This window comes from Rutilus rutilus (assembly GCF_951802725.1).
Source record: "Rutilus rutilus genome assembly, chromosome: 1".
In the NCBI taxonomy this organism is placed as follows: Eukaryota; Metazoa; Chordata; class Actinopteri; order Cypriniformes; family Leuciscidae; genus Rutilus; species Rutilus rutilus.
In genome coordinates this window covers 58,343,222-58,362,854 of record NC_140209.1, presented here as the reverse complement: position 1 = coordinate 58,362,854, position 19,633 = coordinate 58,343,222, and the positions used below count along the sequence as shown (strand labels likewise).

General features: G+C 40.1%; 1 protein-coding gene across 1 annotated transcript; it reads right to left on the bottom strand.

Annotated features, from left to right (window-relative positions):
• Positions 1–10,902: 10,902 nt before the first annotated feature.
• On the bottom strand, positions 10,903–16,912 carry anks4b (ankyrin repeat and sterile alpha motif domain containing 4B). Its single transcript, XM_084403044.1, has 2 exons — positions 16,645–16,912; positions 10,903–12,319 (listed from the first exon to the last, which is right to left on the bottom strand). The coding sequence occupies exons 1-2, from the start codon at positions 16,803–16,805 to the stop codon at positions 11,212–11,214; spliced, it is 1,269 nt and encodes a 422-aa protein (XP_084259170.1). The 5' UTR covers positions 16,806–16,912; the 3' UTR covers positions 10,903–11,211.
• Positions 16,913–19,633: the final 2,721 nt, after the last annotated feature.

The following is a 19,633-nucleotide window of genomic DNA, read 5'->3' as shown; positions in this document are numbered from 1 at the left end:
GAGGGTTATATTCCTTTTTTGCCAAATTAGATTCTTTAGACAGACCAGATTTTATCATTATTTTAGGCGGAGAGAATGGAAATTAGCTTGAATTCAATTTAGTTTTTAACCAAACTGCATGGTGTTTTTTTTTTGTTTGTTTGTTTTTTTTAAATATATTGATGGACCAAATGATGCCTTGCTGAAATTCTGTTTGTTGAATCTCTCTTCTTGAATTACCATTTGTGAATGTGCTCATTTTTATCCCACTGTGAATAAAGGTGACAAAAAAATACTGGATGAGAAAATAATCCATATAACATAACTAAAACAATGCAAATACTACAAAATGTTACATTAAAAGGTGTAAAAGTCACTCGTTTTTCTAAAGTAACACTGTCCTATAGCGACACCCGCTGGTATAGTTGTGACCCCGTGTGATGGGTGTTACGAAGAAGATGAAGGAGAGTTCAAAAAGGTTTCAATTAACAAAAAGGGTTCTTTAATTAAAATAAACTCAGGTAATGCACGAGATGATTGCAAAGTATCAGCATGTCTACACACAAACACGAACAACAACTGACAACTGAAGGGTGAAACAGTGCAATAAGGCTATGTTGTCTTTTCATGCGATTTTGACTCCTAAAATCTTGTCTGTCGTTGACAAGAAACATGTCAGATTAGTTGCTTCCCGACCAGTTATCGCCTGCACACATACACACACGCACACACTCTCTCGCTCACTCACACACTCACCAGGGGCACGGGAAGTGGGGTGCAGCACCCCCTGTTTTCACAGGATTTTATGTTTTGTACATTTAGGGGAGAGCGGGGTGATTTGTGCCAGGGGGGGGAAGTAGTTCCAACCCTTGTTTCTGGAAAACCATAGAAGAAATTGGTCATGTGACCACATAATTTTGAAAAGCAATAAATTTTACTCATCCTCCAAAGAAGAGAGACACATGGCATGAGAGTTAAGCACATTTTAGTGCAAAAAAACTAACTTTTTTCCCTTTCAAAGTAAAATTTCTATGATTAAGGTTTTTTTGATTGTAGTGTCTGAACAATTATAGACAAGTTTGAAAACATTTCACACATGTTTTAGTGCTTTAGTAGGCTACACAATGAGTCTATACAGTTAGCATGATGTTAGCTCTTAACTGCTGGATCATGCTAGTTTTACAAACTTGTGGGTCTGGGGTGATTTGTGCCAAAGGGCCTGGGTTAAGTTGTGCCAGATCCAGACCACCTAGACCTACATACTCACAGGGGATAATCTTGAGAAGTGAGGAGATGGGCATGCCTCATCATTGATTGACTTAGGCCTGCCTGCTATTTGTTTAATTTAGCTAACACTGATTTCAGTTTTGAGTTTGCACGTTATTAAAGATAAGTTTTATTCCGTTTTTAAGTGGCCTATGTCACAATAGGATGTTTAGAAATTAGCCTAGTCACACAGACAGCGCTATGTCAACAGGCATCTATTGCCAAAGCCTTTTTGCCTGAAATGATTCACAAATATCATATATTGTGTTGCTATGGTGCTCTAAATGGTTGCTAGGGCATAGCTTGATAGCTTCACAATGATCCTGAGAGACTGATTGGTCGTCTGAGTGAAATGAGCCCGCCCCCTTGTCTCTATGACACTGTGATCCAGAGTTATGTTCAATACAAAATCCCTATGCAATTGACCATAGTAGGAAAAACGCATGCTATGGTATTCCAGGGTGACAATATCTAAATAAACCTTAATTTTGTATTGAATAGGCCTATTTCACAAAATGGCGACCGAGACCGGAAGTAGGGTAGTGATACTTCCGGTCGCGCCGCCGCCCGCTACGATCGCCATTCATTCTCAAAATGGACTGTGAACAGCTTGTTTTCTCTATCATTAATATATCTTACAAAAGTAAGAATAGCAGATGTTGTCCGTTTTGCTGGTAGTTTTCAGGGAGCTGTGACAAGATCGAAATTGGACAAAGGTTACAAATTATTCTTGACGTTTGCTTACATAAAAAAAAAAAAGTTCCATTCATTTTGGCATGGCACTTGATGACTAAGCTCACACTTACTATAGCTAAACAAAATAAATAAATAAATTGAAATTATGTCTGCTTGAAGGCTATGTTTGAAATCTAGTGGCTTTTGTTAAAATTTCATGTTATTAAGTGTTAGTTTGTCCCGGAGATTGCAGCAATATTCCACTAGTGACTAGATTATGGCTCATTTTTCATGTTACCACCATGAATGAAACTAAGAATTGTACATCTTTACAGTGAATTTGACCTAACGTTGCTAGTAGGGTCTAATAATGAAATTAAGGCAAATAATTAAAAAATGGTTAGACTAAAAACATGAATGAAGTGAGTGATATTACATGTTTTAAAAAAATCATGATTTTGATTTTTTGAAAATCACATTTTACTGTCAGGTCCCCTTATGAAAAGAAAATATATTTCCCTATATATGAATGATCAATACATTGAATGGTTTAACAGTATATTTGAAAATATACAGAATAATATATTGTGTTAATATTACAATATATTGAATAATACATAAAGAATTTTCATATATTTAAAAATGTGAGACATATATTTACTAATATATCATAATATATGTAATTTTATATTCAGTAATACACTTCATAATATATACAGGGATTGAAGTTCTCAGTCGCTACGAGAGTATACGACGGATTTCCGTCAATATCAGGGTTCCCCCTGTCCTTCTATCTTAAATTCACTGTTCATAATTTTAATGCTATAAATATGCTTGCATTTCTCAAATAGTGTAATAAATGTCTTAATTTTAGTTTGAATGGGAAAGACGAGGTGTAGGCTATTCACCCTACTTAGGGGGATGTGGTCAAAGCCTGGAGTGGAGCAAAAGCATGTTCCTCTCTCCACTCTAAGCGTTCTGTTATCACTCCGCTCCTGATCCACTCCGGGTTTTCCAGTCCCGCTCACGGAAAAACTGATCCGTGTTCACTCATTTTTAAGAAAGTTACAGAAAACAACTTCTACAAACAATTTTAATTTGCCAACAGTTAATAATAATAAATAAAAGTGCATGACGTGCAAATCAGATAACAATCAAGTGCAATATAAACATGTTTTGTCAGGGCATCACTCCCGAACAGGCATCAACACTCCATTTTCAACATCTGCTTCCTCCTTCACACCACAGACACGTCTTTTTGCCGTCTGTGTCTGGCGTGATTTAACTTCTCCCCAGTTGTTCCATGAAAACCTGCAAAGCACGGCCTGCGGTGTAAGATATCTACGACCGGACTCTCGTAGACTCGTAAGTTACACGGACTTCATCCTCCGTGAAGTGCTTAACACACAAAAAAGTGCCCCTCTTCTCTCGGTATAGCCCAAATCCAGCGCTTTTTCAACATTTCGTCACAAGGAAAGCTGTGCAATTATAAATAGGGTTGTTTCTTCTATGAGTGCAAACATAAAAAGGTACGCAACAGGACTGGCCGGCTTTAGTCTCCGCATTTGTCCTCCGACTGCTACTGCTAGCGCTTTCACCGGAAAAGAGTTTACCCTACTTCCGGTCTCGGCGGCCATTTTTGTGAAATAGGCCTATTTATCTTGCTTTCATATAGCATTACGGTTCATAACATTAAAATGTTCTGTTTTACTTCAGAAATCACTGGCACAATTTACCCCAATGTATTCCCCCAAAGGCACAACTTCCCCCGCACCAGGGGCAAGTTGTGCCATGAGATCACTTTTTTCCCAAGAGCTATATTTCTGAAACAATTTATTTCAGATCCAAAGTTATTGTTCTCAGGGATACACCACATCCTGAAATATATGTACATCCTTAAGTTGAAGGCATTACTGCCATGGCCTCACTTTAAAGTCACTTTGAGTAAAAACTGGCACAACTCACCCCACTTTCCCCTACATTTATTCATTTTAAGCGTCATTTATTTGTAATAATCACTTTAAGTGGGCTATTTAAAAAGTGTTAGGATTATTTATATGTAAAAAAATATGTTTTTTAAAACATATGCGCAGAGTGTAACGTCATATTGTGTGTAGAAGAATTCGTCCGCACCCTTTTATTTAAAGGCTTAATTTATGTCCCGTAGACCGGTCCGTTGCATTACGATTGAAAGCAGTAGGCTATCAATAATGTCAAAAATGATGTGCAGTCAAGTTCAGGTGTGTGTATGCTGTTTAAACGAGTGTTCTCACCGATACGCTTGTGATTTGCGGAGTTTTGATGAGTTTTATAGACTTGATATTGTTTCTTATTCAAAAGTGTCTGTTTACACGACACCGTTTTCAACTAAAAACTTTTAACTTTTTAGGCGTTTTGACCGTTTGTTTACATGATAACGGCGTTTTTGGTGCCTGAGTTTCAAAATGCACGTTTTTGAAAACGTCTCAGTGTAAACAACAAAAACGTGAATCTCTAAAGACAATGACGTTATGCACATGCGTGTTCAGTCTAGTGTTTCATCGACATCTATTGGCCTGGCAACAGAATACAGCGTTTTTAGTCGTTTTCGCAGATCCGTGTGAATCAAGGGGGTAATCCATCAGCCGGAAACTGAAGCTTCCCCATGCGCCGCCATTGATTAGCAGACCATCACCTGCTGTTAGCATTCCACTGACTCCCATTAATTTTGGCGTCACTTTGACAGCGAATAACTTTACATCTGAGGCGTTTAAAGACTCCATTTGTCCATTATTTATTTCTAAAGAAACACGAAAATGTATAAAAGGCTCCATTACCTTGTATCTTACGGTATGGCCCCGTAGAAGCAGTTTTTGTAAAAATAGGCTAACGATTGCGTCATAACCACGTGACTCTCTGTCGCACAGTAGAGAGATTACCATATAGACAGGAGGAGAAGCTCGCGGGCAATCGGGGGGATGTGGAGGCAAAATGACAAAATAATTAATCAGAATACTTAGCAAAAGTTGCTCCTGCTCTTAGCTCATGGACAGCTCCTACTCACACTCTCCGTCTCTGCAAGTTTCGGAAGGGAATGATTCAGATTTCTCTTGGCACAGCTACTAGAAGACGGGTTGCTCACGTCACATCTACGTCGTCAAGCTCAGTCTGAGTCTGCGCATTACGCTCAGCCATCAGGAAGTGAGAGCTTCTAATTGACTTCACTTTTCTCCGTTGAATCCAATGGGGTTGCTGTGTTCATTTCTTTTACTGTCTATGGTGTGAATGGGGATCATTTTGACAATGGTGTTGTCTGTACGCGAAAAACTCAAAGGAAAAACATCTCCGTTTTAAGCATTGTTGTGAAAACGTACCCTAAAATACACAGTGATAATGAGATGAACAGAACAGGTGTGATGATTAGATGAGTGTCCATGACAATTGATGACTGGTGGGAAACTAAGACAAATTAACATGTGATTGAAAATAACAAACCAAAAGTCCATGAAAACAGAAACTAAGAACAAACTAAACTTAATGGGTTTTATGGGGGGTAATTGAGAATGAATGAGGGAAAGTCACACGAGAGGAGGCAATGCCTCCATCACGTTATGATTGGATATGATCGGTTGTGATTGGATATGATGTTGGATATATTCTGTGATAGATTCCGCCTCTTCTTTTCATGTGCGTTCTCGAATCGGCCTGAATGAACAAAATTATGGTGTTTGTAAGTGTAATCTATTGTGTGATGAGTACTGACTTAGTCCAGCAGGTGGCACTAATGTGTTGTATAAGATGAAGTGCATTTGCTAAGGAAGAGAGTTGTAATTGAGAGTTGCATTTTTTTAAACTGAGATTTATGCATCATATTAAAGCGGAATAAATAAGGTTTCCATTGATGTATAGTTTGTTAGGATATGACAATATTTGGCTGAGATATTTGAAAATCTGGAATCTGAGGGTGCAAAAAAATCGAAACATTGAGAAAAATGACCTTTAAAGTTGGTCATTTATATTAGCGATTGTGCTGCATTCACTCACAAAAATAAATGTTTCATATATTTACGGTAGGAAATTTACAAAATATCTTCATGGAAAGTGATCTTTATATCCTAATGATTTTTGGCATAAAAGAAAAATCGATCATTTTGACCCATTCAATGTATTGTTGGCTTTTGCCACAAATATACCCGTGCGACATGTGACTGGTTTTGTGATCCAGGGTCACATTTGTTGTCTCTTGAACAATACATGGTAACAGGAGTGGGGTCAGAAGAATGCAATGGACGCCATTAAACCACCGGGGTCGCTAAAGTTGTGTGGAAATGTTGATGCAAATTGGAGAATATGAGTCTGAGTTGTATGTTGCCGCTTTTGGACAAGGAGCTGCTGTGGATGAAAGAAAGATTGCCCCGTTACTTACCATTGCTGGAGCTGATGCCATGGAGGTCTATAACACCTTTAATTTTGAGGAAGAGGCAGACAAGAAGAAACTGGATAACGTATTGGAAAGATTTGATGCTCATTGTTTGGCAAAGAAGAATGAGACATATGAACGATATGTATTCAGAACGCGAATGCAGCATGAAGGAGAGGCCTTTGATTGCTTTCTTAAAGATCTCAAGATAAAGGCAAAAACTTGTAATTTTAATGAATTGAGATATTCAATGATTCGTGATCAGATTGTTTTTGGTATCTATGATAAGAAACTGAGAGAAGTTTCTTATCAACTTCTCAGATAACAACTGACAGTGCCCTGCTTTCAGTAAAAGGTGTTCGAAGTGTAATGGCCCGAAACACTTTGCAAAAATGTGTTTTTCAGAAGACATGAAGAGGGAAAATAAAGTGCATGTAGTGGAGGAGGCAGATGACAGTGACTCTTTGAGTGACTCATTTTATGTGAATATGGTTTCCGAAGAGAATACAAATCAGGATGATGCAAAATGTGTCTCCAGTGAGGATTCAGTGAAGTCTTTGAAGTGGATTGTTCCTCTTGTGGCTAATGGGACAATAATGCCTTTTAAATTAGACACGGGTGCAAAAGTTAATTTAATTAACATCAGAGATGTGAAGGCATTGAAAGAAAGACCTCTAATTCGAAAAAGACGTACAGTTCCCATCAAGCCTACAATGGACAACCAATTGAAACACAAGGAGTATGCAGATTAAAAATACAAGTAAAAGGAGAGATGAAAAAGTTGTAGTTCCCAATGGCTATGAATCTCTTCTAGGAGATAGAGCTTGCATGAGAAGGCATAGTTGGGACCTTGAACCGCACCAGGCTGCCACCTGGCGATACTAGAGGGGGCTGAGGGTGGCAAGGCTTTGCAGGGTCGCACACCGCCAGTCTGGCCCTCTTGAGACTCAGGAACAGAGGACCTTTTTTTTTGTGCCGGATCGCCTCCGTCTGCTTCTGGGCAGCAGAGAACTGTTGAGCGAAGTTCTCCACCGCGTCGCCGAAGAGCCCAACCTGGAAAATGGGGGAGTCCAGGAACCGAGACTTGTCGGTCTCCCTCACATCAGCCAGGTTGAGCCAGTGATGGCGCTCCTGGACCACTAATGTGGACATTGCCAGACCGACAGCACAAGCCACAACCTTCGTACCCCGGAGGGCAACTTGAAACTGTCCTCAGGAGGAGACACTCCTGACCCGGATGACTTGCCGCCACCTACTGGCGGTTTTAGTTTCATATATAAAGAACCCTTTAATTAAAACTTTAAAATTAGAAATCATTTCATATTTAAATATTGAATTTAAAAACACAATCTTATAGCTTTATTTATGCAATTGTAAATGCAGTGTAAATATATTAATGGCAGTTCTGATGCCGCTTCTGTGTCTCCTCTGCACTGCAAAGATGGATTTTGATTTGACTGGTAACAGTGGTATTGTGTTATTATTCTAATATAATTTCATTTGAATGTTAGAATTTGACATAAAAGGTGATGCATACATCTAAAAATGTCCGTATATAGGTGAAAATGCCCCTGGATATCAATTTAAGGTGGCAAATATTGCCCCTTAATAACATTTTTTTATTTCTGTCACTGCTGTGAAATGACTATGCATAGAATATAAAAAAAATATGAATATCTTCGTGACTCAGCTGTCAACAACAGGCTTAAACCAGCCATGGCACCAGCACAAAAACATTCTAATTATTATTATCAACAAAACTTTGAAAATATCAACATATGCACACCCCTAATGTACGATATTAATTCGGATTTCTTCAGGTCTTAAAAAGCCTTACATTTGACTATAAAAAGTGTGCAGCAACCCTGTGAAAGGTAACAGATGATAATACCATGGTACATGTAGTATGATTCTGGAATTCATGTTTACACGGTGGTTCATGTCCAATACGCCATGGTACTTTCTGGTACTTTGTTGAATGTGACATTTATATTTTGAAGTGTGAAGAGTGTAGGTGAGTCAATCTTTGGAAACGCAGTTGTGAAATATTGTGGTTATGATCTAGAGCGCCCCCTGCTTCCCACACACCCACCTACTTTCAGCTTCACGAGGTCCCACCCTGGGTCTAATCTAACCCCTTCAGATCTAATCTAATCTAATGTGTTCGGTCCCCTAAAACCACAGGGTGTGCACGTAAAACCATACAACCAGCGCTGCACTCATCAACAGATCCATGTAATTAGTCTACAGTCAAGCTCAATGAGAAATGTATCTGAGTAACAGTTTCATGTATTGCATGTATTCATTGCATTATTACCCAACACTGCATCATTACATTACATATTTATATTTAATGAATAGCCTATATCCTTCAAAAAGCACATCTATGTCTAATATATTCTTGAAATACAATAAAGCTTTACCCAATTATTTTTTACCTATGCAGTTATATGAGCAGATGTTCTCATAATACTACTACTTCTACTACTACTAATAATGAAAATGTTAAGTAAATGAATCCAATAACAATCGTCTTCACAACAGCTTTCAGCGAGTTCAGCTGGTTTCATCATTTTTAACAGTTTTCGGTTGGAAAATGTGTTGCAAATACAGCAGCAATAGAATGTTTTGATTAAACAAATAAAACACAGACGGTCACAACTGAAAAAGTGAGGTTTTTGGTTTTCAGTCAATCATTTTAAATTACCCTTTTTTTTTTTACATCTTTCAGTCAGCATTAGCTTTTAATTTAACTATTTTTAAGAATCCAAAACTCATACGTTTCTATACGTATCTTTCTTGATATTTCAAATGATTTGACTCAAAAGGAATCTGTTGGTAAGTGAACCTTTGAAGGGTTTGTTGCTGTTATCCAAATAATATTTGTGATTTTAGGATCTTTCACTAGATTGACAACGTGCTAGTGACAGAGTTACAGTTCAAGATAAACTACAAGATAAAAGTACTGTATAGTTTCTCTCCACTTTACACTGAAGTGTTCAATAGCTTATAATCCATATTAAACGTGAAACTGTCGGGCTCTTGCAGGTGTCGACTGAACTCTTCACAATCGCCGGTCCATCACACACACACAGTATAGATCAGATCCAATTCTTCTCTGTTTATGAACTGCATCTGAAAATCATTGAACAGGTTAAACATTCACATCATATCAATCAATAAATCAGGAAAGAAAAATTCATGGACCTAGTGTTTTCTCTCACACAACTACCTAGTCCTAAATTTAAAGTAGACTCATGGATTAATTTAATTTGGCTAAACACTCAAAAATGTTAATTACCTATCTATAAAATGTAAATTGTGTCATCATTCACTCACCTTTATGCTGTTTTAAACCTGTTTGACTTTCTTCCATTTGTGGAATTAAAAGAATGTTTTAGTCCATTCAATGAAAGCCTTTAGTTGTATAGACAAAAAAAGAAATGTTATTTTGTGTTCAACAGAAGAAAGTCATACAGGCTTGGAACGACTGCTAACTGTTAACTAACTACTGGATAGATCTTTCACTACACTTGCACTACACTACACAGTCATTACATGCATATCATCTCATCTGTTTCGAACGGAGTTGGACCTTTTCTTTGTTTTCGCTAGCATTTGCAGGCTGCTCAGGAAGCGTTACACTGGCATTTTTCAGCTCAGGAGATGAGAGAAGATGATGTGAAGAACCAAAGGACTGTTTCAAGCCTGAAAAAGGAGAACTGCAGCCAGAGGAGACGCTCCAGCAAGGGCCTGTTGAAGATCGCAGTGGAAGAAGCAGCGCCGTCAGTGCAGGGGACCGTGCCAGGTTTTTCTCTTTACATTTATCTGAAACAGTCCAAACACACAGTGCACAAACCCAGCAGAAACTGCTCATATGAAAAATGCCTGTTGTTTCTGATGTCTATATCAAACCTCTGTGGAAGCTGTCGATGCCAGTGCAATGGAAAAGAAGTCCAGGAGGAAAAGAAAGTATGCATTATTGTGGATGCATTTAATGATCAACAGCATACTTGATGAATTTTCAACTAATTGTTTCATTCATCGTCTTCTTGAAGGACCTGTGGATGCTTCTCATGGTTCACGAGTTCACACTTACAAATAAGTCAGATAGAATAAAAGCGTATTTGGCGTGCTGTCCGAGGAGAGGGCTCCGGGCTCGGTATTCGGCCCGAACCCAGAGTACTCCCCCGTATTCCTGGCTGTAAAAGAATGAGCCAAGAGTGAGGAGTCGGGGTGATGGAGGGATGCTGAAAACTGTCAAGGAATGTTAGGTGAGTTGACAGAGTGAATATATATATGCTTCCTGTCATGCTGATTAGGGTAGACGTAATTGTTTGATGACAAGTAGATTGGATTGATTATCTGAACGTGCTCCTCCCGAACTTTGTTTATAAAACATCATTTATGGAGCTGCAGACGTTAGTTCCTTCATCTCAAATGCATTATCTGAGATGAAGTTACTGATAAAATGATATAATGCTATAATATTCTATATAACGTCTCTAATTACAGGATGTGTTTGGTAATTCCTATAGATGGATGAATGGGTGGATGGACGGACAGACAGACAGAACATCTTTAGAAAAGAACAGTGTTATATTTATTTAGAGATGTGTTCTTTTTTTCAGAGATGAAAAACATATGAACATATCAACATATTCTTCGAAAAAAGGGTTGATTCTCAAAAAAATTGTAGATGAAGTCGAATGTGTGTGGGATTAAACGTATTGTACTACATGAAGGACATTTTAACTGGTGTGAATTAATGTGTAAAATCATTGAAATCACAGAAAGTCAGCTATGAAATAACACCTACATGATGGTAAAGTAATGTCAGCTGAGAGAAACTGTAATTGTCTGTGTACAGCAGAACTGAGTGCAACACGTTATTAAAGGAAGGTGTCCTTCATAACGCCAGGCTGCTCCAGCACAACCTTCCTGCGAGCCGACGCTTCCAGGATCTTTTTGCGTGGCCCCAGCTGGATGCGGATGCCTTTGAGATCATCATCTGAGCAGAGCATCAGGGCTTCAAGATCCAAGTGTTCACGGGTGAACACAGGACCAAAATCCAACAGGCCGATCGACGCCAAGAACGAATCCAAGTGTGAGGTCTCCTCTTCCTCATCCAGACCAATCTCCTCTTGGTTCCAAGGCAGCTCTGAATCCTCGTCCAATCCCTCCTGTCCTTCATCCACAGATTCCAACAACTGTTGACGGACGAGGAACCCAAGGTCTTCTGTATTACCAATGGGGAGGTCTTCAGGGTCCATGGCCATTTCCATGGAGAAGTTCCTACGGAACACCATTTTCCCAAGACCAGGCCTCTCAAAAATAGACTTCACCTGACTGGCTCCCTCATCGTCCAATCCTTGCTCGGCATCGTCATCATCATCCTGAATTTCATCCTGCTCATTGAAGACGTCAACAAAACCAGGTTTCTCTTGCAAGCCGCTGTCTTGCTTGACAAAAATGACATTGCCGTCCCCTTGTCTACTCACTGTCCCTTTGTCCTTCTTCCCAAATTTGCGCTGGAGGGTTCCCTTGATCGTCGAACTGACCGATCCATTGGTGTCTGCGGCAATGAGTTTGGAGAACTGATCGTCGTTCACGCTGCTCAAGGTACCCGTGCCGGAAAAAGAACTTCCCTCCGAGACCGAGCCGCCTCGGGACATCTTGTCCATCTTACTCTGATGTTTCTTCTTAACCCGTTCGCACTGCTTCACTCTGCGCTCGGCATCTTTAGTGGCCTGATCTTTCAGACGCGCTACCCTTTTGGCGTTCTGGCCTGTCTGTTGGGCGGCCGCGGTGTCCAGGAATCGGACGCAGTCCATATGGTCTCGAGAGGCAGCCACGTCCATGGGAGTGTGGAAATCATTGTCCAGAGCGAAGAGGTTGGCTCCAAAGTTCACTAAGAAGCTGACGATCTGCATGTGTCCGTTTGCAGAGGCGTGATGCAAAGGCGTGTTCCCCCAGATGTCACTTTTGTTCGGATCCCCCCTACAAGACATAATAATGAACAATCATTTTAGCTATTGCACAGAGCAGTCAGCAAATTGATACTTATAATGAATGGTGCTTGCAACACTATTTCTATATCTCATACATAGGGTTAAGGGTTTCCCAGACAGCAACATAGTGTCGGCCCAGATCCGGCCCACATCTGGTACATAAGGATTCAACGCGTACCAGATGTGGGCCGGATCTGGGCCGACACTATGCTGCTGTCTGGGTTGTCCGTGTGCTTGTACTGTGGACATTAATAGCACCTCAAATCATGCTGCTTGTTGAAAAGAGGTGCGGTTAGTTTTCCAAATGATGTGGCAGCGATGGACAGGAAATTTGAGCCATATCTAGAGAATATCATGGAGACTTGGGGATGGGCTCTTTTGACTTAGACTATTAAGAAACCACAGAGAACAACCTAGAAACCAACTAGCAGTGCCTTAGCATCCACCCAGCAGTAATGAAGTACTTGTGAGTCGGACTCAGTCCATCTCGAGTCTATATTCTAATGGTCTTGGTTTTTGTAATGGATTTTGTCTTGAGTACTTCAACACTACGCATATGTTTTGTCATCTGTACCGACTCGCACATATGATCCAACAAAACCAGGCTTTATTCACTCCAAAGGAAAGCATATTTACACTGACTGCTGAAAAATCCTGCATTGCTGGTCACCTGCATAAGATAGGCTTTGCATGATGTGGACCAGCTACACCAGTTCAGTTTTCCTTAAGAACAGCATGATTATGCTGGTCTACCAGCTAGACTAAACCAGCCTGAATCAACATGGAATTAATCCTGGTTTATGCTGGATTTTTCAGCAGGGGAATTGGACTCAATCCACTTCTCCCAGACAGCAACGTAGTGTCAGCCCAGATCCAGCCACATCTGGTAAATGTGGATTCAACGCATACCAGACGTGGGCCGGAGCACTATGTTGCTGTCTGGGTTTAGTCGCACTCTTGACTCGGGCTCAACCGACTGGACTCGGACTTGAATGAGCTGGTCTCAACTACAACAACCTAGAAGTTAGCAAACGCTCAGCAATGTTCAGAATTCATCCACAGCACTCTAGTATCATGAAAATGTAGTTTGTAATTCAAGACGAGGGAATAAAGACCCATTCACACCAAGGACGATAGCTTAATTGTTCTAATTCTATGAGAATAGGGAAGCCCACACCACAGCTATAATAATAACGGCACAGAGGAACGATATAGTTGGAACAACATTTTTTTTTTTACAGCTGATGAACGATACAAATATTGACAGCCAATCAGAATCCATCCTGCTTTAAAGAGACTACATATCTGCTGCCTGTTTATAGTAATCAGTGGTATCGTCCATTGGTGTGGAGACTGTGGACGCTAATATAGTTATTGTTATTGTTCTTTATCTGAACAGGCCTTAAAGGGAACTTAATATGCTTTTTCCTTTTAGTGTGTAATATAGCTGTTTGTGCCTGTAAACAGCCATCAGCACTGATCCTCAACAAACTCGTCTCCATACCGGCGTGATGACTCCGACTTCCAACCAGATGGAACTGGATAAATATTCTGAATGTTCTGATCCAATCTGACTTCTGACCTGTAATGTTGCCTGAATCAGCATCATACACTGTTCTTTCGTTGGCAAGAGGAGAACTGGTCCCCGACTGAGCCTGGGTTCTCCCAAGGTTTTTTTCTCCATTCTGTCACCTTGATGGAGATTTGGTTCCTTGCCACTGTCGCCTTGGCTTTTGGCTTGCTTAGTTGGAGACATTTAATATTCAACAATATTATTGATCTGCCTTACTTAAGATGGACGATGACGCAATATTCTTCTAGAAACAACATTTGTTGTATTATTTTCATGTTATCACTGTGAAGCTGCTTTGATGCAATCTGTATTGTAAAAAGCGCTATATAAATAAAGGTGACTTGTAAACAATCCACAGTTACAAGGTACAAAGTCCACTGCTGATGCCTAAAACGCCTCAATTGTAGTCCTGCCATTTCCATGGCTTAGCCATGTCACCAAAACAGTTGGGTAAATGATTTTGCTATGACTAGGAGCTCTCATTATCTCATTATCAGACTTTAGCTCAAATTTGTTTGACAATACAGATGTCATGTTCCCATAGATATAATACTGTTTGCAAATGCTCACGAATCCTCAGAAGCTGAAAAACGATTATGGTAAAGGGGCATTACATTTCTCACACAAGCTCTAAGCGGTAGACCAATCACAACAGATTTGGCCAGCTGACCAATCAGAGAAGATTTAGGAAGTTGTTTAGGAAGGTGGGCCCTTAAGAGAAACCGCATACTAGCACACTACTCTTACTATTTCTGCCATAGAAAGTTATGGTAAAAGTAGCACGAGTAGTATACCAGTATGCCGTTCCGAATTCAGCAAGAGTTTCAGACAGAGAGTGAAAAGAGGCAATGCACAGTATGAGAAAAATAGTGTTTTTTGAACTTTAAATCATGTAAATGTATGCATTTTCTCCAAAAATATAATTATAAACATGTTAATGAGCACTTTAAGACAAATTAGATCAAGCAACAGCAAAATAACTACAATCTTTGGCACCTCTCAGACTCATTTGTCCCCAGCAGCAGCAATTAAAATTCCACCCTCACATATTTTCTCGTAACTCATATGATGCTTGAGGTTAAATCCACCCAAAGAGTTAATATGTAACCGGCTGTAAAATGAAAGTCCAACAGGTCCACCCATAAAATCTCTGATTACAATATCTACAAGAGCTTATCTCACTGAGCACCATCTGTTCATCAGCGGATGAGGCACAGGTTGTGAAAAGTATCATTAAAAAGAGAGACAGAGACATAACTTTTAGACTATCTCTGAACATCCAGACCCAGAAACACCTCTCACTGGCTTTGATCACACGGCACATTTAGAAAGGTGCTTGTATACAGTTCGAGGGCCAACCATGGCATTCAGTGCTCTTTGAGTGAGATCGGCCCCAATGCTGCACTGAATAAATAAACTCTACCCTGAGCTAATGCTGCGTAAACCCCGGAAAGATGAAGAGGCCTTTTGTTCCAGATTTGCATAACTAATTTGGCTGATTAAACTCTTGGCATCAACTCTGGGAATTTTACAAACGATGTACGCAGCAGATCATGCGAGAAAGAAAGTCAGAGGAGGACACAGAGCTATACCCAGAGAGAAACGAAATAAATAGTGTAATTTTAATAAGCTTTCCTTTTTTATCATGCTGAGCATTTCAGTGGAACGCTATTATATTGATGACGCCAGTTTATGTGATTTGCTCTTGCTGAGAGTGATGATTGATTTTCTCATAAAGCAAAAAGACTCTAAGGGAACCGCCCAAAGGTCATAAAGCTGGTTAAATCCGGGGAATATGTAATGTATAATAACCCCTTGTGAAAAAGAAGCACACTTTAGCATACTTTTTTAAAAGAGTACTTATTACGGAAATAATATAATTTAAAAGAATATACTTAAGTGTGAAATTAATGTAATGTTTCTTTATTGCATGTTGCAATTCAATTGCGATGTATTACAGTTTAAATGCAATTTAAAATGCAAATGCTTTTTGACCCACTAAAGTACATCTTTATATGTAATTTCACAATTACTTCTGTTGTCTTTAAAATATGGTTAAAGTTACTGCTGAATGCACTGACAAGCATTTATGATAAACTAAAATACACTTTAATGTCATTTCTGTTGATGTCAATGTAATTGTGTGTAAATAAGAACATTTAAAAATAAATTGACTTTAAATGTGATATTGAATACTACAGTCTTAATTATAATCAAGTACTTCACACGTGCTTTGTTAGTCAACACATCAAATGTACTTTACAGTAAAACGTTTGAATTTGACGATATTGCAAAGTGCACTTTTTAAAAGTCTACTTAAGAAACAGTCATGAAAGTGTCTCTCTTTAAGGGCACTTAAGTGGCCTTTTGTTTCATTATTATTATATTATCTATACTTTTAAGATATTAAGGACACTACAAGTGCACATTCAATACAATTAAGCACACTTATTTTTCACAAGGTACCCACTGTAATAATGAAAAGTCCTAGATTACAAAAGGATCGCTTATATAGTAATAGATTGTTTGCTATGTAACATGGATATCTATGGCCTTCAATGATTAAAAACAGTTGTGAGACAAACAAAGCAACTGCAACTGTAACTTAAAATAAAACAAAACTCATTCTGAATGAAAGCTCAATGTATAGGTTTGATCAAATGTTTAAACCTAGCCATCGGTACACTGAACATGCTCAGTATGCTGTAGATATTGAAGTTTTGTGTGTTTCCTGAGCTCACCCTCTGCTGCATATCAGCTGAAGAGCTTCGATGTGTCCGTGGTAAGCGGCCCAGAGAGTGGGTGTCATGCCGTCCTCATCCGGGGTGTTCAGGTCTTTTCTTGTGGCTTCTTTCAGTAGCTCCAAATAGCCATCAACGGCCGCTTTGTGATATCGTGACATGGCTGCAATAACTATCTCTCTTCTTCAGCAAGTAAACTGTATTTCATGAAGTGTTACAGGAGCATCATTGCAGACTCCTCTCGCGTGCTCTGTCTCTGCGTCTGAGGGAGGAGAAACTCTGGACACGACTCCAATGTCACTGTCATAAACTAAAGTCCAGGCTGAGCTGGAATCGGTTACCAGTCACACGCCATCAGTGATATAAATATGGACAACTGTTTGCTCTTATTGGTATAGTTTTCATTTGATCATTTTAAATGTCAATATAGTGAAAGAATGTCATGACATGATTTTAGAGGTCAAGAAAGTTATTTCTATTGTTCTTTCAGTCGAGCAGATGTCATTGTCTTTTTTCCCTGTTATTGTATTTATGACACTCATAAAGTTATGTTATTAATAACTTTAATAACTAAATTATTTAGTTATTAACTAAAGTTAGTTATTTACTAACACAGCATGCTTTAATTATATACGTCTTATACATATTTTTATTCTTTTTTTCCCTTTTTGTTTGTGAGAGAGCTCTATGTCAAATTTCATGGCAGGTCAAGTGGGCATGTAGTTTACTAATAGTATCAATGTACTAGAAGTATCCTTGTCAGTGCTTTTTCAATACTACTTGGGGCTAAATTGGCCCACTTTCTAGTGTATAAAAGTAGGCTATACTTTTAATTGTACTTTAAGTGTTACAGTAAACCATTAGAATAAACTAAGTTTTTCGTTTGTACTGCAACTATACTCTTAGTGAACTGAGGTATACTGATAGTTTACAAGTACTTGTAGCAGATTTTTGTGTTTATGAAAGTACACTTTAAAGTATTGTCACATGTCAGTGCTTGTTTGGACTTTCAGTTTGTGTTTTGATTTGTTCCTGTTTTCCTTTGTTCTTTTCCCGCCGCTCCTTTGTTTTTATGGTTACGGTTTTATGGTCATTATTAGTTCAGTTGTATCATCTGTGTTCTGTTAATCCGTGTCATCTGTGTTTGTATTTAAGTTCCGTCTGTTCAGTCAGTCTTTGTCTGATCTCAGTTATATTTAGTGTGTGATGCTACCTGTTCTGCCAGCCTGTGTTTAATTACCAATAAACCTTTGTTTTGGAATTATATCCTCCTCTCAGTCTGCCTTCCTGCAACCACCCGTGACAGAAGATTGGACCAGCCCATATGGACGACAGGGCTATATTTGTCGCCATTGCTCAAGAGAGCACAGGATTTTTTTCCTTCGCCGAGCTGTCACTAGCCCCCTCGATGATGAAACCCTCAAGCTGCTCTTCTGAATCGGGGCCAATTTCCACCAGGCCACCGACCTCCCAAACACTGATGGACTGAACTGGAGGGAAGCCACTAGCAGGTGTTTGGTGAGCGCCGCGTCCCGATCCAGAGTCCAGACTTCCAGAGTCTCGTCCCGTCGAGACCACCCTTATAGAGCTTCTTCACATCATGCCTGTCGAGCCCTCGGCAAAGATGGCCGCCGCCTCACCACCTGAGAACTGCCCCAAGACCTGTATCTGTCCCCGAGCCTGTATCTGTCCCTCAGCCTGAGCCTGTCCCAGAGCCCGAGCCAGCCTCCCTCTTCCACCTCCTCCCATCATAATCGCCTCATCCACGGCTCCGCTGCTTCCTATCAGCCCCTCAGCTCACCCTTATTCCACCATCAGTGATGTGGGGTCGCCGCGGGTCTGCCAGTCTCCAGCTCTATCATGGTCTGTGGATCCCCGGTCTCCGCCTCCGTGACCAAGACTCCACCTCGGCCCGTTGGTCCATTAACTCTACCCTGGCTCCCTCATCTCCACCATGGCCATCAGTCTACCAGCTCCGCCGGGCTCCCTCGTCCCTCTGGCTTCGCCTTGGTCGTTCGTTGGCCTGCCCTCGCCTGGGGACTACGCTCCTCTGGCTTCGCCTTGTCCCTTCGTCCCTCTGGCTCCGTTGGGCTCCTCACTCCCTCCAGCTCCACCTTGGTCCTCTGTCGCTCCGGCTCCACCGCGGCCTTCTGGATCCCCGCCTGCGCCTTGGTCGCCAGAGCCAATGTCCCTCGGGATCCTCAGCATCGCCTTGGCTCGTCGGCTCTCGGTCTGCACTTCCACCTGCTCCGCCTCCGTCAGTGGGCCCCCTGGAGTCGTCAGCCCTTTCTCCACCATGACTCCTCCCTCCATCGGCTCCACCATGGGCTGGCTGCAGTCTGGATTCCTACTTGCTCCTCCTGCTCCAAGTCTTTCCTGTCTCCTCCTTGGCTCCTCCCACCATTAGCTCTGCCCTGGCCGCCTGCACAGCCTGCTCCACCCTTGTCTCCTGTGTTTAATTACTAATAAACCTTCGTTTTGGAATTATATCCTCGTCTCCGTCTGCCTTCCAGAAACCACCCGTGACAAGTATACTCTCAGTAAACTACTAGTAGTTTCATACTTCCTTGTAAGTTTTCTTTAAGTGAACTTATCATACTTATAGTTTACTGTTTATATATTTGTGCACTTTATGTATACTATTATGTTCCTATTTAGGTATTCATTTTTATACTTGAAATATACCTTTAACTAACTGTACTTTAAGTTGATTTTAAGTAAATTCCTATGGACACTACCAGTGGACTACACAAAAATTCACATACTCAGTATATAAAACTATGTGGGTAAAAAAGTATTTAAAAGGCTACTCAATCAAATGTGTAAACACAACTACAAGATCAAAAGATTGAGTACAAATATAGACCAAACATACTTAAGACTTTTCTGTCAGTACTACTTACTGCCCTAGTTACTTACTGCCTCTACTTAGTATATTCTGTGAAGTAGCTACATAAAAAGTAGGGTTACACTTTATTTTAAGCTGTAG